The 21,480-nt window shown below is 47.1% G+C and overlaps 1 protein-coding gene across 3 annotated transcripts in view; it reads left to right on the forward strand.

The window, feature by feature from the left end:
• Positions 1-21,480, forward strand: part of stambpl1 (STAM binding protein-like 1) — a 132,394-nt gene that overhangs the window by 94,107 nt on the left and 16,807 nt on the right. For all 3 annotated transcript variants that reach the window (XM_072478970.1, XM_072478969.1, XM_072478971.1), the window contains 2 exons: positions 2,049-2,161; positions 18,892-18,991. In XM_072478970.1, coding sequence (XP_072335071.1) covers positions 2,049-2,161; positions 18,892-18,991 — 213 coding nt within the window. The remainder of the gene's footprint in view (positions 1-2,048; positions 2,162-18,891; positions 18,992-21,480) is intronic.

Here is a 21,480-nt window from a genome sequence, read left to right on the forward strand (position 1 = left end):
GTGTAACTGGTAGGAGAGTGTGGTAAGGGTTACAGGGGGCAGAGTGAGCCGAGGGTGAGTGTGAGGGAATCACATGAAGGGGCGCTGAAGGTTGTTGGTGGGGACGCGGAGATGAACACAAGCTCTGAGGGTGGGCAGAGGAGGATGGGCAAGTGGTCACGGGGGTGGGATACTCAGGAAGGGGACCTCTACGTTAATCTGCACATTTTGGAAGGTGATGGGGGCGGGTTGAAGTGTGATGGTGGAGAAGTTGAAACTCATACTGGCGGGGGTCATTTCTTATTGAGGGTGGAGTGTGGGAGACTGGGGGAGAGAAAAGGTGTTGCATCAAAGGAAGAACGTCACTACACTGTGGCTGGGCTAGTCATAACTATGCAGAGCCTCGTGTTAGACATCTCGAGATGTTGCATGGGGAGGTCATCGGGGCTGGGTGGAGATGCATGTCATCTCAACTGAACCACTCAAGGAGAACCCCAGTATGCAATACTTACAATGCCAGGGCCCGAGGATGTGGTGATATGCATCACTGTAAATACACAAGGCGTTAATGTAAATACACTACGACTAAGTAAACACTAGAGGGAGCACCAGAGACGTCATGACATGCAGACATACAGCTAATGAACACGTAGAATAGGACACGACCAATGGGCAGTCAAGACACCCAGAGGTGACACTACCACAAGGGGGCATTACACAACTCATATATAAGGACAGGGCACATATGCTCTGTCTCTTTCCACAGAGAGTAGGACAGGGGCAGATCAGAACATCACACCCATCACATGGCTTAGAGCAGACTGGTTAGTTAGACTGAGTTACTATAGCAAGATTAGCAGGAGAGTCGAACTCATAGAGAACTGTGCTAATGGTTCAATAAATCACATTGAACTTACTTCAAAGTCTGGAGTATCTTTTGGTCAAAGCTGCATCAAGTTGCAGCCTGTGTTATCCCAGAGTACATAACACAACAGAGGACACATAAGAGTTTGAAGGCCCAAGGCTCCGTAAGCAGGAGGGTGTTTGCACACGGCTCACCAAGGCCCTGCTATATACCGTTGCATCCTTGAATGTGCCTCATTCTCAGGGTTGATGTGTCCCCAGGAAGATCAAGTGGGGTTGGGGTTGGTGGGAAACCACTGAACATTGCTGCTAAAACAGCACATTAGACATTGAAGTGAAACTAACTTTATTTACCAAAGTTTGATATTTGTGACATTCAGTAGTGCACCCTTGCGACCAATTGTGATTTCAGGATTTCTTAGTTTTCCTTTCTCTGCCACTTCTCAGCTGGGGTAGAGGCAGCCTGCTGACCAGGTGACCATTTTGCCTATTTTTCCCATAGTCCTTGCCTCCCCTGTCGATCAAAAATCTGTCTAACTCAGTCTTGAATACATTCAATGATCCGGCCTCCACTCTCTCAGGGGAAGAGAATGACCATTTGAGAGAAAAGCAAACCCTCACTTCAGTCTTAAATGGGAGACCCCTCCTTTTTAAATTGTGGCCCCCTAATTTCCTCATAAGGGGAAACATCCTCTCAGCATCCATCCTGTCAAGTCCCTTCAGGATCTTATATGTTTCCGTAAGATCATCTCTCATTCTTCTAAACTCTAATGGGTATAGGCCCAACCTGTTTAACCTTTCCTTATCAGCTAACCCTTTCATTCGTAATCAGTCGATTGAGTCTTCTCTGAATGGCTTCAAGTGCATCATATCCATTTGTAAAGAGACCAAAACTGTACACAGTACTCCAGATGTGGTACCACCAAGACCCTGTACAGCTGTAGCACCATTTCCTTACTGTCAATATTCGCAGGACACATGGGCTGGGATTTTCTGGTCCTGCTGTGCGGGACCTGCCATATGGGACGTGGACAGCCAGCCAGAAGTCTATTGACTTTCGGCAGGATCGGAGATCCCAATGACCTTCTTTCCTGATCAAGATAAATAAGGTTATTGTCAAGGAGAGAAGAGACGAATGCAAAGATTTATGTATGACTTTTCCATTGAACAAAGATTTTTTTTTTAAGGACGATATCTCTTTACAGACTCATCCAACACAGACTGCATTTCTATCAAGTGTGGATCTTCATACTCATTGCTCTTACCAGCTGATGTTACCAGAGTCCATTGCAATCGTTTGTGCTCCTAAGCACAATGAGTGAGTTGGTTTTGTTCTGCATGAGCAATGCAAATTTAAATTGTGATAAAATTGTGATACTTCTAATATATGTAAAGCTGACAGGCAGGTGAACATTTTTGTCTCTCTGTTTATATCTGCACCCATCAGAATCTCATAGTCCTAATTTTATGTTTTGGGAACAAATTGGTGTCATTTGGAAAGGAATATTCTGACTTGAATTGATAGACAACAAAGGCTCATTCTCCAAATCTGTATGTGTACTGTTCCCGTGGGGAGCCTTGCTTGCAGGAAGCACATTTTGGAAATTTGGATTGTGCTACCCTGTGCCAGCTGTGGCTCCCATCGCTAGTGCTCTTGTTTCTGAGTCAGAAGGTTGTGTGTTTAAGTCCCATGTCAGTGATCTGAGTACAGTGTTGAAGCTGACACTACAGTGCAGTGTTAAAAGGATGCTGCCCAGTTGGAGATGTTGTCCTTGGATGACATTAAACCAAGAACCTGCCCTGCCTCTCGGCTGGACATAAAACATCCACGGCACTGTTTTGAAAAGAATGTTTAATGTCCTGGACAATATTTATCCCTGAACCAACATCACTAAAACAAAATTATTTGGCCATATCACGTTGTCGCTTGTAGGATTTTTCTGTGAAAATAACTGCAGCGTTTCCGATGTTACCATATCAACTGCAATTCAGAAATGCTCTTTTGAATCATACTCCGGTCATGAAAGGTGCCATTTAAATGCAAATTCTCTCAATCATGATTCACTGACGAATATAGTTCAACAATCATGGGCAGGTTCCAAATTTCTGAGGTGTACTGTTCGCAGCCAAGGCTCCTGTCAGCAATGAGGATTTGTGAGATGACCCCTCGCTTGTACAGCTTGGTTTTCTGTAACTACTTAATTTCAGTGGTTTTCAATCTTTTGGCCAAGCTGTTTTCCCATGTCAATCAGATCTCAGTTGGGACTCCGAGTAGTTCACACCCCCTCCCATTGAAATGAATGTAACATCTTTGAGATATTGTCATCTGTTTCCTGTCAGGGATATCCTCTGCAGTGGTCGGGAAATGTTAGGACAGGAAGGCTTCTTAAAATCATAACAAATATATTTGTAATTACGTGGAATATATGGCAGAGAAACAAGCCATTCAACCCAGCCAGTTCAGGCTAGTGCTTAAAACAAAGAAATAATTAAATGCTTACAGTGCCGAAATAGACTATTCAGCCAGTCAACTCTGTGCTGGCCCTCTGAAGGATTAATTCTCCGGGTGTCATTGCCCTGTCTTTTCCCTATTAATTTGCAAAATATTTCCTTACAGATAATAATCCAATTCCCTCTTGAACATCTCAATTGAACTTGCCTCCACCCACACTGTCAGGCAGTAAGTTCCAGATTATCACCACTCACTGGATGATGATGTTTTTCCACATGTTGCCATTATTTCTTTTTCCAACTATTTTTAAATCTGTGCAAGTTTGGTTCCCAATGGGAGCAGTTTCTCCCTATCTACTCTGTCCAGGCCCTTCATGCTTTTGAATAACTCTATCACAACCCCTCTCGGCCTTCTCTCCTCCAAGGAAACCAGTTCCAATGCCTTCAATCTATCCAAGTAGCTGACATTTCTCAACTGTAGAGTCATTTGCGTGAATCTTTTCTGCAACCTCACTAATGTCTCCGCATCCTTCCTACAGCGTGGCTCCCAGAACTGGATGCCGTATTCCAGTGGAGGCTGTTCCAATGTTTTTTTTACAGGTTTAACATCACTTTCTTGTTTTTATACTCTTTGCTCTTATTGATAAAACTCAAGATTTTATATGCTTTGTTAACTGTTCTCTCAACCTGACCTTCAATGATTTATGCACATATGCACCGAGGTATCTGCACCCTCTTTACCATTTAGGCTACCCCCATGGCTGATCATCAAGTTCAATACCCTGATCCCACCCTCCCACCAAATCCCTTGATCCCTTTAGCCCCAAGAGCTAAATATAATTTCTTCTTGAAATTACACAATGTTTTGGCCTCAACTATTTTCTGTGGTAGCGAATTCCACAGATTCACCACTCTCTGGGTGAAGAAATTTCTCCTCACCTCAGTGTTAAAACGTTTACCCCTTAACCTCAAACTATGACTCCTCGCCCTGGACTGCCCACCATCGGGAACATTCTTTCTGTATCTACCATGCCTAATCCTGTTAGAATTTTGTTAGTTTCTCTGAGATCCCCTTTCATTCGTCTAAACTTTTGATCCTTTTACGAGTGGGAACAGTTTCTCTTTATCCAGCCCCCTCCTAATTTTTTTTTTTATAAATGTTTTTATTCAAGATTTTTCCATAATTTTTTACAAAATACTACAATAGAAAATATAATGCAAAGAAGGCAAAACACTGTGACAACAAAACAGCTTAACCCCCTAACCAACTAAGAATTTAATAAACAAAAACAAAGCAAAGTAGGGTATCCGCCCTTTACAAATAAAATGAACCCCCCCCCGGTTGCTGCTGCTGCTGACCTCTACCTAACGCTCCGCGGGAAAGTCAAGGAACGGTTGTCACCGCCCGGAGAACCCCTGCACAGACCCTCGCATAGCAAACTTTATCTTCTCCAACCTGAGAAACCCCACCATGTCATTGACCCAAGCCTCCACACTTGGGGGTTTTGCGCCCCTCCACATTAACAAGACCCTTCTCCGGGCTACCAAGGAGGCAAAGGCCAGGACTCCGACCTCTTTCGACTCCTGCACTCCCGGATTGTCTGATACCCCAAATATCGCTATCCCCCAGTTCGGTTTCACCCGAGTGTTGCAAATCCCTTCCAAAATTCCGTAAGTGCCGGGCATGTCCAGAACATATGGGCGTGGTTTTCTGGGCTCCCTGAACACCTCACGCACCTGTCCTCTACCCCAAAAAACCTACTCATTCTCGCCCTTGTCATATGCACCCGGTGCTCCACTTTAAACTGAATCAGGCTAAGCCTGGCGCAAGATGAGGAGAAATTGACCCTGCCCAGGGCGTCAGCCCACGGGCCCTCATCCAGCTCCTCCCCCAGCTCCTCCTCCCACTTGCCCTTCAGTTCTTCCACCGAGGCCTCCTCCGCCTCCTGCAGCTCCTGGTGTATGTCCGATACTTTGCCATCCCCCACCCACACCCCCGAGACCACCCTGTCCTGTATCCTCCGGGCAGGCAGCAGCGGAAATTCCCCCACCTGTTTTTTCACAAATGCCCAAACCTGCATGTACCTAAAGGCATTCCCCGGGGGTAGCCTAAATTTCTCCTCCAGCGCCCTCAGACTGGCAAAAGTCCCATCGATAATCAAATCCCCCATCCTTCCGATTCCCGCCCTGTGCCAGCCTAGGAACCCACCGTCTATCCTACCTGGAACAAACCTGTGGTTGTTCCGTATCGGGGTCCAAACTGAGGCCCCTACCTCCCCCCTATGCCGTCTCCACTGCCCCCAAATCCTCAGTGCTGCCGTCACCACCGGGATCGTGATATACCGCGTCGGCGGAAGCGGCAACGGTGCCGTCACCAGTGCCCCCAAACTACTATCTATACAGGACGCAGTCTCCAACTGTTTCCACGCTGCCCCCTCTCCCTCCATTCCCCATTTCCGAATCATCGACACATTCGCTGCCCAGTAATGGCTGCACAGGTTCGGCAGTGCCAACCCACGCCCTTCCCCTCAACTGTGCTCCAAAAACAGTCTCTTAACCCGCGGGGTCTTATTTGCCCACACAAATCCCGTGATACTCCTATTTACCCGCTTGAAAAAGGACTTGGGGATGAGAATGGGCAGGCACTGGAACACGAACAAGAACCTAGGGAGGACCGTCATCTTTACAGACTGCACCCTGCCCGCCAGGGAGAGTGGCAACATGTCCCACCTCCTAAAGTCCTCCTCCATCTGATCAACCAGCCGCGCTAAGTTGAGCTTGTGCAAAACCCCCCAACTCTTGGCCACCTGGATGCCCAAGTACCGAAAGCTCCTCTCCACCATCTTGAGCGGTAGCTCCCCCAACCTCTTTTCCAGGCCCCTCGCATGCAGCACAAAAAGCTCGCTTTTTCCCACGTTTAGCTTGTATCCTGAAAGGTCTCCAAAATCCCTAAGAACCTGCATGACCTCCCCCATCCCCTCCACCGGATCCACAATATACAGAAGCAGGTCATCCGCATACAGCGAAACACGGTGCTCCTCCCCCCCCTGAACCAACCCCTTCCAGTATCTGGACTCCCTCAACGCCATGGCCAGCGGCTCAATCGCCAAGGCAAACAGCAAGGGGGACAGAAGGCACCCTTGCCTCGTTCCACGATATAACCTAAAGTATCCTGACCGCAGCCAGTTCGTCGACACACTCGCTACCGGGGCCTGGTACAACAATTTGACCATCCTATGAATTCCTCCCCAAATCCAAATCTGCCTAATACCTCCCAGAGGTACTCCCACTCCACCCGATCGAAGGCCTTTTCCGCGTCCATTGCTACTACCACTTCTGCGTCCCCCCCCTCCGAGGGCATCATGATCACATTTAGGAGCCTCTGCACATTTGTATTCAGCTGCCTGCCCTTCACAAACCCCGTCTGATCCTCATTAATCACACCTGGGACACAGTCCTCAATCCTAGTGGCCAAGATCTTGGCCAACAGCTTGGCATCCACATTAAGGAGTGAAATCGGCCTATCGGAGCCGCATTGCTGTGGGCCCTTATCACGCTTGAGGATAAGCGAGATCAGAGCCCGCGACATCGTCTTGGGAAGGATACCCTTTTCCTTAGCCTCGTTAAAAGTTCTCAACAACAGCGGGCCCAACACCTCCAAGAATTTCCTATAGTACTCTACAGGGAACCCATCCGGCCCCGGGATCTTGCCCGCCTGCATACTCCCCAATCCCTTAACTAGCTCCTCCATCCAAATCGGGGCCCCCAGTCCCTCTATCCGCCCTTCCTCCACCTTTGGGAACCTCAGTTGGTCCAGGAACTGCCTCATCCCCTCCCCACCCACCGGGGGTTCTGACTCATACAGTTTACCATATTAGTCCTTAAAGACCTCGTTTATTTGAGCTGGACTCCACACCGTGTTTCCCCCCCCTCATCTCTATTTCCCCCAACCTCCCTAGATGCCTCCCTCTTCCGTAGCTGATGCGCCAGCATCTGACTTGCCTTCTCCCCATACTCATACACTGCTCCCTGTACCTTCCTCAACTGGGCCTCAGCTTTCCCCGTGGTTAGCAAGTCAAACTCCGTTTGGAGGCTCCGGAGCTCCTTCAGCAGCCCCTCCTCGGTGATTCCGCATACCTCCTATCTACCCTCAGTCTCTCCCCCACCAATCTCTCCCTCTCCATCCTCTCCCTCTTTTCCCTGTGGGCCCTGATTGAGATTAACTCCCCCCTGACCACTGCCTTCAGCGCCTCCCAGACCACACTCACCGCCACCTCCCCATTATTATTGGCCTCCACATATCTTTGGATGCACCTCCGGACCCGCCCACAGACCTCCTCGTCCGCCAGTATTCCCACGTCTATTCGCCACAGCGGGCGTTGGCCTCTCTCCTCCCCCACCCCCAGCTCCACCCAGTGCGGGGCATAGTCCGAGATCGCAGTGGCCGAATACTCCGTCCCCTCCACCCTCGAGATCAGCACCCTGGTTAGCACGAAAAAAATCTATCCGCGAGTAAGCCTTGTGTACATGGGAGAAGAAGGAAAACTCCCTCGCCCTTGGCCTGGCAAATCTCCACGGATCCACTCCCCCCATCTGGTCCATGAACCCCCTCAGGATCTTGGGCGCTGCCCGCTGCTTACCCGACCTTGACCTAGACCGGTCCAGAGTCGGGTCCAGGACTGTATTGAATTCCCCCCCCCCCATTACCAAACTGCATGACTCCAGATCCGGAATCCGACTCTGCTTCCGCTTCATGAACCGCACATCGTCCCAGTTCGGAGCATACACATTCACTAGCACCACCCGGGCCCCCTGCAGCCTGCCACTCACCATAACATAACGACCCTCCTTATCCACCACAATACCCACCGCCTCAAATGCCACCCGCTTATTCACCAAGATTGCAACCCCCCTGTTCTTAGCATCCAGCCCTGAATGAAAAACCTGCCCCACCCATCCCTTCCTCAGCCTGGTTTGATCCGCAATCTTCAGGTGTGTTTCCTGTAGCATGGTTACGTCTGCCTTCAGCCCCTTTAAGTGCGAGAACACCCGGGCCCTCTTGACCGGCCCATCCAGGCCTTTCACGTTCCATGTGATCAGCCGGACCGGGGGACTCCCCGCCCCCCCCTGCCAACTAGCCATCTCCATTTTTAGGCCAGCTACGTGCCCGCACCTCCCGCACCCTCCAGTCCCCCAGGCGGAGGCGCTCCGCCCCGACTCTCCCTCTTACCATCGGTTCCCCCTCAATCAGCACAGCAGCAACCCAGTTCCCCCCCCTCCCCCGACCAAGCAACTGTTTAAACCCCCCTAACCCCCACCTGCCTCCCGTAAGCCAGCTGCCTCATGCTGACCCTGGCTGCTCCCGCCTCTGCCTCTAACCCCCCCTTGGATTCCCCATTCAAATATCCAGACCTCCCCCCACCCCCACCTAAGTGGGGTAAAGAGAGTCCCCCCCCCCACGCCCCATATAAACCAGTGCAGACATCGAACACAGTACCACCCCCCGCTTCGGGTACCGCCCCCACCATTTTGCGGGAAAAAGCCGCGCTCCCTGCCTGGGCCGACCCCACCCTCTATGATGCAGCTCCTCCCAACTGCGTCCTCGCCCCAATCCCCGAGGACCCCAGGCCACGGGGCCACCCAGACCCAAGAAAACGCGGGGAAAAACCCAAACATCGCCCCATTTCCCTCACCCACAACCCTCCTAACATACTGGAAACCATTAATTCGAGTCCAATTTCTCATTTTTGATGAAAGTCCACGCCTCATCCGGCGTATCAAAATAGTGGTGTCGGTCCTGGTATGTGACCCACAGCCTCGCCGGCTGTAACAGCCCGAACTTCACCCCCTTCCTGTGGAGGACCGCCTTGGCCCGATTGAATCCTGCCCACTTCTTGGCCAGCTCTGCACTCCAGTCCTGGTAAATCCGGATCTCGGTGTTCTCCCACCTGCTGCTCCGCTCCTTCTTCGCCCATCGCTGGACACTCTCCCTGTCGGTGAAGCGGTGGAACCTTACCACCATAGCCCTCGGCGGCTCGTTCGTCCTTGGTCTCCTGGCCAGGAATCTGTGCGCCCCATCCAGCTCCAAGGGTCTCGGGAAGGCCCCCGGCGCCCATCAGCGTACTCTGCATCGTGGCCACAGACGCTCCAGCATCCAACGCCTCCACGCCTTCAGGGAGACCCAGAATCCGCAGGTTCTCCTCGACCTTTTCTCCAGGTCCTCCAGCTTCTCCTGCCATTTTTTTGTGCAGCGCCTCGTGCGCTTCCACTCAGACCGCCAGGCCCAGAATCTCGTCCTCATTCTCAGAGACTTTCTGCTGCACCTCCTTGATCGCCGTCCCCTGCATCTTCTGGGTCTCCACCAACCTTTCAATTGACGCCTTCATAGGGGCCAACATTTCCGCAAAGTAGCTTCTTAAAAACTCCTGCTGCTCCCGGGACCACACTGCCTGATCACCGCCCGCCACCATCTTGCTTTTTCACGCCCGTTCTCCTCTCTTCTCTAAAGCCACATTTTTGACCGCTCTGCTCCTGGTCCACTCCATACAGTGCTGGAGAACCCTCACTGTTTCCTTCCCACACCGGGAATCATCGTCCAAATTCCGCTGGAGCTCCTTAAAGGGGTCCAAAAGTCCATTATCGGTGGGAGCTGCCGACCGTGCGACCTTCCAAGGCATAGCTGCAACCAGAAGTGCCCCCTCCTAATTTTGAACATATTTGCCAAATCTCTCCTTAGCCTTCTTCTCTTTTTCACTCTCTCCAATGTGTAAGACCATAAGACGTAGGAGCAGAAGTAGGCCGTTCGGCCCAGCGAGTCTGCTCTGCCATTCAATGACTGATCTGGTATAATTCTCAACTCCACTTTCCCGCCTTATCCCTATAACCCATGATTCCCTTACTGATTAAAAATCTGTCTACCTCAGCCTTGAACATACTTAACGACCAACCTCTACAGCTCTCTGCGGTAAAGAATTCCACAGACTCACTACCCTCTGAGAGAAGAAATTCCTGCTATCTCTGTTTTAAATGAATGATCCCTTATTCTGGGATTATACCTTCTGGTCATATACTCTCCCAAAAGGGGAAACAAACTCTGAGCATCTACCTTGTCAAGTCCCCTAAGAATCCTATATGTCTCAATAGGATCGCCTCTCATTCTTCTAAACTCCAATGAGTACAGGCCCAATCTACTCATAAGAAAATACCTACATACCTGAGATCAACCTAGTGATCCTTCTCTGGACTGCTTTCAATGCCAGTATATAATTCATTAGATAAGGGGACCAAAACTGTTCACAATATTCCAGATGTGGTCTATCTAGTGCCTTGTCTAGTTTGAGCAGGACTTCCCTACTTTCATACTCTATTCCCTTTGAAATAAAGACTGACATTCCATTTGCCTTCCCAATTACTGGCTGAACTTGTATGCTAGTATTTTGTGATTTATGCACAAGGACTCCCAAATCCCTCTGTGCTGCAGCTTTCTGCAGCCTTTCTCCATTTAAATAATATTCAGCTCCTTTATTCTTCCTCCCAAAATGCTTAATTTCACATTTTCCTACATTGTATTCCATCTGCCAAGTTGTTGCCCACTTCCCTAACCTGTATACATCCCTCTGTGGACTCTTTGTGTCATCTTTCACCACTTGCCTTCCCACCTCTTTTTGTGTCATCTGCAAACTTGGCAATACTACATTCACTTCCCTCGTCCAAGTCATTAATATATTGTAAATAATTGTGTCCTCCTCCCTGATCCCTGTGGCCCTCCACTAGTTACAGATTGCCATCCTGAGAATGTCCCTCTTAACCCAATTCACTGTCTTCTATCAGTTAGCCAATTCACTATCTATGCCAATATATGACCCTCAACACCATAGGCTCTTATCTTATTAAGTAGCCTTTTGTTGGTACCTTATCAAACACATTTTGGAAATCCAAGTACATGTTATCTACTGGTTCCCTTTCATCTACCCTGATCATTATCACCTCAAGGAATTCTGATACATTTGTCAGAAATGCTTTCCCCTTTATGAAGCCTTGCTGACTCTGTTTGATTATATTGTGCATTTCTAAATGATCTGCTATTAAATACGTTTCCCATTTTCCCAATGACAGAAGTTAAGTTAACTGGCCTATAGTTACTTGTTTTTGTCTTCCTCCTTTTTTGGCAGTTCCCGATTGTCTGGGACTTTAAGGATTCTCAGAAGATTGCTACCAGTGCATCCACCATCTCTATAGCTACTTCCTTTAATATCCTAGGATGCAGCCCATTAAGCCCAGGGGACTTATTGGACTTTAGCACTATTAGTTTCTCGAGTACTTTTTCTCTTGTGATTGTTACTGTATTTATTTTTCCCCCTACCCCCACACCACCCACCTGCCCCTTGATTATTTATATTTTGGAATATTATTATTGTCTTCCACCATGAAGACCGACACAAAGTATTTGTTTAACTCCTGTGCCTCCTCGTTCCCCATTATTATTTCTCCAGCTTAATTCTTTAAAGGGCCTACGTTCACTTTGGCCTCTCTCTTCCTTTTTATAGTCGGGAGGTCATGTTGCAGCTGTACAGAACTCTGGTACGGCCGCATTTGGAGTATTGCGTGCAGTTCTGGTCACCGCATTATAGGGAGGACGTGGAGGCTTTGGAGCGGGTGCAGAGGAGATTTACCAGGATGTTGCCTGGTATGGAGGGAAAATCTTATGAGGAAAGGCTGATGGACTTGTTTTCGTTGGAGAGAAGAAGGTTAAGAGGAGACTTAATAGAGGCATACAAAATGATCAGGGGGTTGGATAGGGTGGACAATGAGAGCCTTCTCCCGCGGATGGAAATGGCTGGCACGAGGGGACATAACTTTAAACTGAGGGGTAATAGATATAGGACAGAGGTCAGAGGTAGGTTCTTTACGCAAAGAGTAGTGAGGCCGTGGAATGCCCTACCTGCTACAGTAGTGAACTCGCCAACATTGAAGGCATTTAAAAGTTTATTGGATAAACATATGGATGATAATGGCATAGTGTAGGTTAGATGGCTTTTGTTTCGGTGCGACATCGTGGACCGAAGAGCCTGTACTGCGCTGTATTGTTCTATGTTCTATATATTTAAAGAAACTCTTGCTGTCCATTTTTATATTACTTGCTAGTTTACCCTCTTAGTTTATCTTCTCCCTCTTTATTTTGTTTGATCATCTTCTGTTTTTTTTTCAAATTTCCCAATCCTCTTTGATCTCTGCCACATTATATGTTTTTTCTTTCAGTTTAATACTGTCCTTCATTTCCTTCGTGAACCATGGTTGATATATTCCCTTTCTCAAATCCTTCTTCCTCATTGGGTATATTTTTGTTGTGAGTCATTTAAAAAAATTTTAAAAACTGTTTTCCAATTAAGAGCAATTAGCGTGACCAATCCACCTCCCCTGCACACCTTTGTGTTATGGGGGTGAAATCCTCGCAGACATGGGAAGAATGTGATAACTCCACACGGATAGTGACCGGGGCCGATATTGAACCCGGGTCTACGGTGCCGTGAGGCAGCAGCGCTAACCACTGTGCCACCGTGCCATCCTTATTGTGAGCCATGAACTGTTTTCAGAAATGTCTGCCATTGCTGATCCAACATCGTTCCTGCTAAACTCCTTTCCCAGCCCAGTCTAACCAACTCTGCCCTCATTCCTTTATAGTTACCCTTATTTAAGTGTAGCACAGTTGTTTCTGACCCAAGTTTCTCACTCACAAATTGGATGCTAAATTATACTCGCTGCTTTCTAGGGATCTTCACATCCTTCCTATAGTATGATGCCCAGAAATGTACATAATACCCCAGCTGAGGTCTAACGAGTTTCTTATGTAAGTTCAGCATAACTTCCTTACGCTTTGACAAAGAGTCATCGGACTCGAAACGTTAGCTCTTTTCTCTCCCTACAGATGCTGCCTGACCTGCTGAGATTTTCCAGCATTTTCTCTTTCGTTGCTTACTCTTGTAATCTATGCCCCTATTAATAAAGCCCAGAATACTATATGCTTTATTAACTGCGCTCTCCATCTGTCCTGCCACCCCCAATGATCTATGCATGTACACCAAAGTCCCTCTGCTCCCCCTTAAACATTGTGCCCCTTACTTTACATTATCTCTCCATATGCTTCCTGCCCAACTGCATCACCTCACACTGCTTAATATTGAACTTCATCTGCCACCTATCTTCCCACTCTTTGAAAACTTTGAAATTGTCCCCTGCACATCAAGATCTAGTTAGTTATATCAGGAAAAGAAAGGACCCCTGGGGAGCCCAACATCAAACTTTATTCCAGTCTGAAAAATACCCATTGACCATTATTATCTGCTTCCTATTATTCAGCGAATTTTGTATCCATGTCGCTCCTGTCCCTTTTATTCCATGAGCTGGAACTTTCCTCACGCATCTGTTGTGTATCTCCTGTATCAAATGCCATTTGAAAGTCCATATACACCACATCAACAGCATTACCCTCATCAACCCATTTGTTTATCTCAAAACCTCCAGCAAGTTAGTTATGCTGGCACATCCTAATCAACCCACATTTTTCAGGTGACTACTAATTCTATCTCGAATAATTACTTCCAGAAGCTTGCCCACCACAGAGATTAAACCCACTGGCCTAGAATTGTTGGGGCTACCCTTATAACCATTTTATGCAAGGGCATAACATTTGCAATTCACCAGTCCTCTGGCACCTCCCCTGACTATGGAGAAGACTGAAAGATTATGGCCAGTGCCCCTGCAATTTCTGTTCTCACTCGTTCAACATCCAGTCCCGGTCAACTTTGTCAACTTTAAATACTGACTGCCTATTCAACCTTTTCTCCTTATCAATTTTGAAACCTTCTAGGGACAGGGTTTCCTCATCTTGTCACGATGGCCTCCATAGCATCAACCTCTTTGGTAAAGACAGATGCAAAATATTAATTTATTCCCTCCATTATGCCCTCCAGCTTTCATGTGTAAATTACCTTTTAGGTCCCCAATCCGTCACACTCTTCCTTTTACTATTTATGTGCCTATAGAAGACTTTGGGATACCCCTAATGTTGGCTGCCAGTCTTTTCTCATAATCCCTCTTCGCTTTCTAATGTGCTTTCTCACCTTCCCTCTGAACCTTCTCTATTCATCTTGGTTCTCAACTGTACTCTCTACCTGTCATAAGCACATGTTGCCTTCTGTATCTTAATTTCTATCTCCTTTTTCATCCATGGAGCTCGCGATTTGTCTGCTCTACTTTCCCTTTTGAGCTAATAAACATTGACTGTGCCCTAAACATTTCTGTTTTGAAGGTAGCCCATTTTTTGTCCGCCAACCTTTCATTCCAGTCGATCCGACCCAGCTCCGTTCTTACCCCATTGAAGTTGGCTCCCTCACAGTTAATTACTTTCACTCCGGTTTTCCAATTGTCCTTTTCTACCGTCATCCTAAACCTTATGATACAATGATCACTGTCTCCTTAATGTCCCCCTAGTGACACTTGAATTTCCAAGAACCAGGTCCAACAGTTCATCTTTCCTGTTAGATTGGACATGTGCTGCTGTCCAAAATTTCCCTGAACATAATCTCGGAACCTTTGCCCCTCTACCACCCTTTGCACTACCCTGTCCAAATCTACATTCAGATAATAAAGTCCTCCATTATAACTACTCTACAATGTTTGTATTTCTCTGTAATTTCCCTGCAGATTTGTTCTTCTCCATCCTTCTCACTAGTTGGCAGTCTATAAACTACACCAAGCAATGTAATTGCACCCTTTTTGTTCCTTAGCTCCAGCCAAATTGATTCTGTCCTTGAACCCTCTGGAACATCCTCTTTCTCCAGCACTGCAAAGCTCTCCCTAACCAATGTCGACACCCTTCCTCCTTTCCTATCTTCCTGAACACTTTGTACCCAGGAAGATTCAACACCCGGTCCTGCCCTGCCTTGAGCCAGCTCTCTGTTATCGTCACACCATCATATTTCCACATTGCAATCTACGCCTGTAACTCCCCAATCTTATTTACTATACTCTGTGCACTCACTTACATGCATAGTAATCCTGATTTAGGCGTCATTCTCTGACTTCACCTATTAACTTACTATTCTCTGTACGAGTGCTTTCTGTATCTCCCAGTATTTTGTGCACCCTGGTATTCCTCTGTAATATTTCCTCTTGATTCCCGCACCCTTGCCGAGTTAGTTTAAAGCCCTCCCAACAGCACTAGCAAATCATCCGGCAAGGAACTCAGTCCCAGATTTGTTCAGGTGCAAACTACCTGCTTGTACAGGTGCCACCTCCCCTAGAGCCAGTTCCAGTGTCCCGGGAATCTAAAGCCCTCCCTCCTGCACCATTTTTCCAGTCATGCATTTATCTGATCTATCCCCCTATTTCTATACTCACTCAATGCACAAGTCGGAGATTACTATCTTTGAGATCCTGCTTGTTAATTTTCTATCGAGCTCCCTAAATCCTGATTGCAGGACCAAATCACCTTCCTACCCAAGTCATTGGTACCAACATGGACCACAACCGTTGGCTGTTCACCCACCATGGTCAATGTCCTACAGCCACTCTGTGACATCCTTGATCCTGGCACCAAGGAGGCAACACACCATCCTGGAGTCTAGTCTATGGCCACAGAAACACAAGCCTGTTCACCTAACTAATGAATCCCTATCACTATTGCTATTCCTTTCTTCTTCCTCTCCTTCTGTACAGCCGAGCCACTCATGGCACCACAAATTTGGCTCTGACAGCATTCCTCTGAGGAATCACCAGCTCCCAAAGGAGAAAACTGATCTGTGAGCAGGACATCAGGGAATCCTGCACTATCTGCCGACGACTCTTGGATTGCCTGGTGGTCACCTATTCCCTCTCTGCCTCCAGACCCTTAAGTTGGAGTGTAACCACTTCTCTGAATGAGCTATTCACGTAGCTCTCAGCCTCACAGAACCGCCACGGTGAATCCAGCCACCACTCGAGTGTGAAACCTGGAGCTCAAGTTTCTGCAGCTGGCACACCTCTTGCACGCCTGGTCATCAATGAGACGGTAGCGTCCTTGACTTTGCGCGTGCCATGTTACAGGTCATGCATTCCGCTCAACTGAGCTGTGCTGCCATGCCTTAACTTTACTTCCCTTACATTAACTTTATTCTACTTCGGATTACTTATATTACCTTATTATAATGGCCCTAGCTTTCCCTTATTCCTGGTGCTTCTCCATTAATTCGAAGCATCATCAATGGTGCCGAGGTGGAGATGGTTGAAAGCTTCAAATTCCTAAGTGTGCACATCACCAAAAATCTGTCCTGGTCCACCCACGTCCATGCTACGACCAAGAAAGCCCAACAGCGCCTATACTTCCTCAGGAAACTGAGGAAATTCGGCATGTCCACATTGACTCTTACCAATGTTTACAGGTGCACCATAAAAAGCACCTATCTGGCTGCATCACAGCCTGATAAGGCAACTGCTCGGCTCAAGACCGCAAGAAACTTCAGAGGGTCGTGAACATAGCCCAGTCTATCACACAGAACATAGCCTAGTCCATCACACAAACCCGCCTCTCATCCATTGACTCGATCCACATCTCCCACTGCCTTGGGAAAGTGGGCAGCATAATCAAAGACCCCTCCCACCCGGCTTACTCACTCTTCCAACTTCTTCCATCGGGCAGGAGATATAAAAGTCTGAGAACACGCACGAACAGACTCAAAAGCAGCTTCTTCCCTGCTCTTACCAGACTCCTAAACGGCCCTCTAATGTACTGATCTGATTAATACTACCCTCCTGTATGCTTCACCCGATGCCTGTTTGTGTACCTTTGTTGCCCTATTTTATTTTTATGTACTCAATGATCTGTTTGAGCTGCACGCAGAAAAATACTTTTCACTGTGCCTCGGTACTCATGAGCATAAACAAATCCAATCCAACTTGTTGAAAAATGTTACGCTTTTCTAATTTATAGCAATTTGAAGACAGCCCCGAATAAGAGTTTACCAACTCTTACCAACTGTGATGCAGCCAGATAGGTTTACTCACCATTTTTCTGTGATGTCACCTTTTGAGTATTGCCTCTCTCCCTCTGCACTCTTCATTGAAGTCCAGAAGTTTCTTTTTGATTCCCTATTGGATTTGTTTTGGCGATTATCTTGTATTGATGCCCTTTAGTTTTGCACCACATGTTGTAACGCAGGCTGATATCTCTCTGCTGCCCTTTATATTCCAAGTGTAATCAAACTGAGGTTGAATATTTTTTATAGAAATCATTTATGGGACGTAGGCATCGCTAGCTGGGCCAGCATTTGTTTCCCATTGTTAACTGCTCTCCATTTCAGAGGGCATGTGAGAGTCAACCACATTGTTGTGGATCTTGAGTCACAGACCAGGTGAGGATGGCAGATTCCCTTCCCTAAAGGCATTCGTGAACCAACTGGGTTTCTACGACAATCGACAATGGTCTCATGGCCATCAGTTTATTGAATTTAAATTTCATCATCTACCCTGGTGGGATTTAAACCCGGGTCCCCAGATCTTGCCCTGGGTCCCTGGATTACTAGTCCAGTGTCAATACCATTGCGCCCACTGCCTCACCTCAAAGTTTAGCATTTCTTTACTTTTGAATTCTCTCTATAGAAATAAACCTTCTTGCTGTTTTTCTGTGGCCTTATTAACCTGTGTTGGCCGGTTTAGCTCAGTAGGCTGGACAGCTGGTTCGTGATGCAGAGCGAGGCCAACAGCGTGGGTTCAATTCATGAAATTATTCATGACGCCTTCTCTCGCCTGAGGTGTGGTGACCCACAGGTTAAATCACCATCAGTTAGCTCTCCCACTCAAAGGAAAAAGCAGCCGATGGTCATCTGGGACTGTGGCGACTTTACATTTACTTTACTTGATTCCTTTTGGGTATTTGTAATCCCAGACTCCTTTGTTCCTTTATTCTATTTAGATTCTTATTTTTCAACGAACACATGACCAGGCATTTTTACATAAATGCTGGATGAGTATTTTGAGCATAAACTACGCACCTTGGATTTTCCCTTACCTTTTAGAGGAACATGAATCAAAATTTCCTTTCTCTCGGCCTTCATCTATTGGTCTAGCAATGAGTTCCAAAGTGACTCATGTTCAATCATTGTTCCTTGGGAAGGGGCAATGTTCACAATTGTAGGCATAAACTTGATTGTGGCATAAGCATGATTGTGGGTGTAAACTTGAACACAGCCATTTAGCAGCATAACAGGCCTGATGCCTGAATTATATGTATCTATATTTTAAAAATTTCACATTTGGAATTTGTGTAAATTTGATTGACTTACAACTGAAATTTTGTGTTTGTGTTAATAACTTGAGTTCATAGAATCCCTATAGTGCAGAAGAAGGCCATTTGGCCCTTCAGGTCTACACTGACTCTCCAAAAGGGCACTCTACCTAGGCCCAGTCTCCCCCCCCCCCCCCCCCCCCCAATCACAATCAACCGTAACCGCACCTAACCTGTACATCTTTGGACTTTGGAATTATGCCAAGCCTCTGCATATGATTTGTTTGACTGGATGACAACATCGATTTTTATTGATTTACTTTATGATATTTTTCCAGAACTGGTGCCTTCCGGCTGACTCCTGTGGGGATACAGGAAGTGTCCTCCTGTCGAAAGAAAGGTTTTCACCCACATTCTAATGAACCGCCACTATATCAAGTATGTTTACTGCATTATGAGATTCAGTTACCATTTATTGAATTAAGATCAGAATGATGTAAGCTAAATTTTTAAGGAGAAACATTCTTTAAATAAACCAAATTTTGTGGCTACCTATTCAATTTAGTTCAATGTGAAATTACCCAAATTCGTTTTTTAAAAATTTAGAGTACCCAATTATTATTCTTTTTCCAATTAGGGGGCAATTTAGCGTGGCCATTTCACCTAATCTGCACATCTTTGAGTTGTGGGGCTGAAACCCACGCAGACACGGGGAGAATGTGCAAACTCCACATGGACAGTGACCCAGGGCCGGGATTCGAATTCAGGTCCTCAGCGCCATAGGCAGCAGTGCTAACTACTGTACCACGTGCCGCTCTGAAGTTACCCAAATTCTGAAGTGTAGCATGAAACGAGAAATATAAAGTTACGGTCCTATTAAATCTTCTACTGATTATGCTTCAAGCTTGCTGCAAGGACATCCAAGTTGTTCCAGTACAGCTACACCATCTACCCAGCAATGTGGAAAATTGCCCAGGTGTGTCCTGTACACTAGAAACAGGACAGATTCAGTCCAGCCAATTACCGCTCCATCAGTCTGCTCTCAATCATCAGTAAGTGATGGAGAGTGTCATCTGCAGCATTATCAAAAGGCACTCACTCAGCAATAACCTGCACACAGGTGCTCCTTTTGGGTTCCGCCAGGGTCACTCAGCCCCTGACCTCATTACAGCCTTGGTTGAAACATGTACAGAAGAGCTGAATGCCAGAGATGAGGTGAGAGTGACTGCCCTTGACATCAAGGCAGCACTTGACCAGTTATGGTATCAAGGAGCCCTAGGTAAACTGGAGTCAATGGGAATCAGGGGGGAAACTCTCAGCTGATTGGAGTCATACCTGACACAAAGGAAGATGGTTGTGGTTGTTGGAGGTCAACCATCTCAGCTCAGGACACCACTGCAGGAGTTCCTTGGGGTAGTATCCTAGGCCCAATCATCTTCAGCTGCTTCATCAATGACCCCCCTTCCATCATAAGGTCAGAAGTGGGGATGTTTGCGGATGACTGCACAATGTTCAGCATCATTTGCAGCTCCTTAGCTAATGGAGCAGTCCACATCCAAATGCAGTAAGACCTGGACAATATCCAGGCTTGGACTGACCAAGCAGCAAGTAACATTTGGGCCACACAAGTACCAGGTAATGACCATCTCCAACAAGAGTAGATCTAATCATCGCACCTGGACAATCAAAGGCATTACTGCTGCTGAATCCCCCACTATCAACATCCTGGGGGCTACCATTGACTAGAAGCTGAACTGGACTACCCACATTAATACTGTGGCTACCAGAGCAGATCAAAGGCTGTGAATGCTACGGCGAGTAACTCACCTCCTGACCCCACCAAAGCCTGTCCACCATCTACAAGGCATAAGTCAGGAGTGTAATGGAATATTCTCCACTTGCCTGGATGAGTGCAGCCCCAACAACGTTCAAGAGGCTCAACAACACCCCAGATAAAGCAGCCCACTTGATTGCTATCCCTTCCATAAACTTTACCACTGATCAACAGTGACAGCTGTTTGTTCCATCTACAAGATCCATTGCAGGAACTCACCAAGATTCTTTAGGCAGCACGTTCCAAACCCTCGACCGCTACCATCTAGAAGAACAAGAGCAATAGATAGCTGGGAACACCAATAGCTGGATGTTTCCCTCCAAGTCACTCATCATCCTGACTTGGAAATATTTCACTGTTGCTGCATCAAAATCCTGGAACTCCATCCCTAAAAGCACTGTGGTGTACCTACACCACAGGGATTGCAGCGGTTCACCAAGGCAATTCACCACCACCATCTGAATGGCAAACAAGGATGGGCAATAAATGCTGGTCTGGCCAGTGCTGTCCACATCCCGGAAATTATTATTTTTTAAAAATTGGTTCTCTGTGTCAAGCCATATGTTTAAAGAAATTAACTTCAATTTTGATGTGCCCTCTGTCAATGTTTCCCCTTCTTCTTCTGAAGCTTTGGCTCCTGAACAGTTCCACAATGCACCTCACTCGCTGCTATCTGATTCTTCAGGACATGTAATGGCAGAACATAATTAGCTCATTTGTCATGCTGTCAAATAATCGGCAACAATCAGGCAAAAGACACCCTATCCCTGTAACCCAATAACCCCATCTAACCTTTTTTTTGGACACTAAGGGCAATTTTGCATGGCCAATCCACCTAACTTGCATGTCTTTGGACTGAGGAAGGAAACCGGAAGACCCGGAGGAAACCCGCGCAGACACTGGGAGAACGTGCAGACCTCCGCACAGACAGTGACCCAGCGGGGAATCGAACCTGGGACCCTGGCGCTGTGAAGCCACAGTGCTATCCACTTGTGCTACCATGCTTGCAGATTGAACAAAAGCGGTTGCACAATTTTTGTTGGTCTCCCCAATGTCGAGGAGACCGCATTATGGGCAGTGAGTGCAGTATGCT

Source organism: Scyliorhinus torazame, chromosome 16, assembly GCF_047496885.1.
Source record: "Scyliorhinus torazame isolate Kashiwa2021f chromosome 16, sScyTor2.1, whole genome shotgun sequence".
Classification (NCBI taxonomy): Eukaryota; Metazoa; Chordata; class Chondrichthyes; order Carcharhiniformes; family Scyliorhinidae; genus Scyliorhinus; species Scyliorhinus torazame.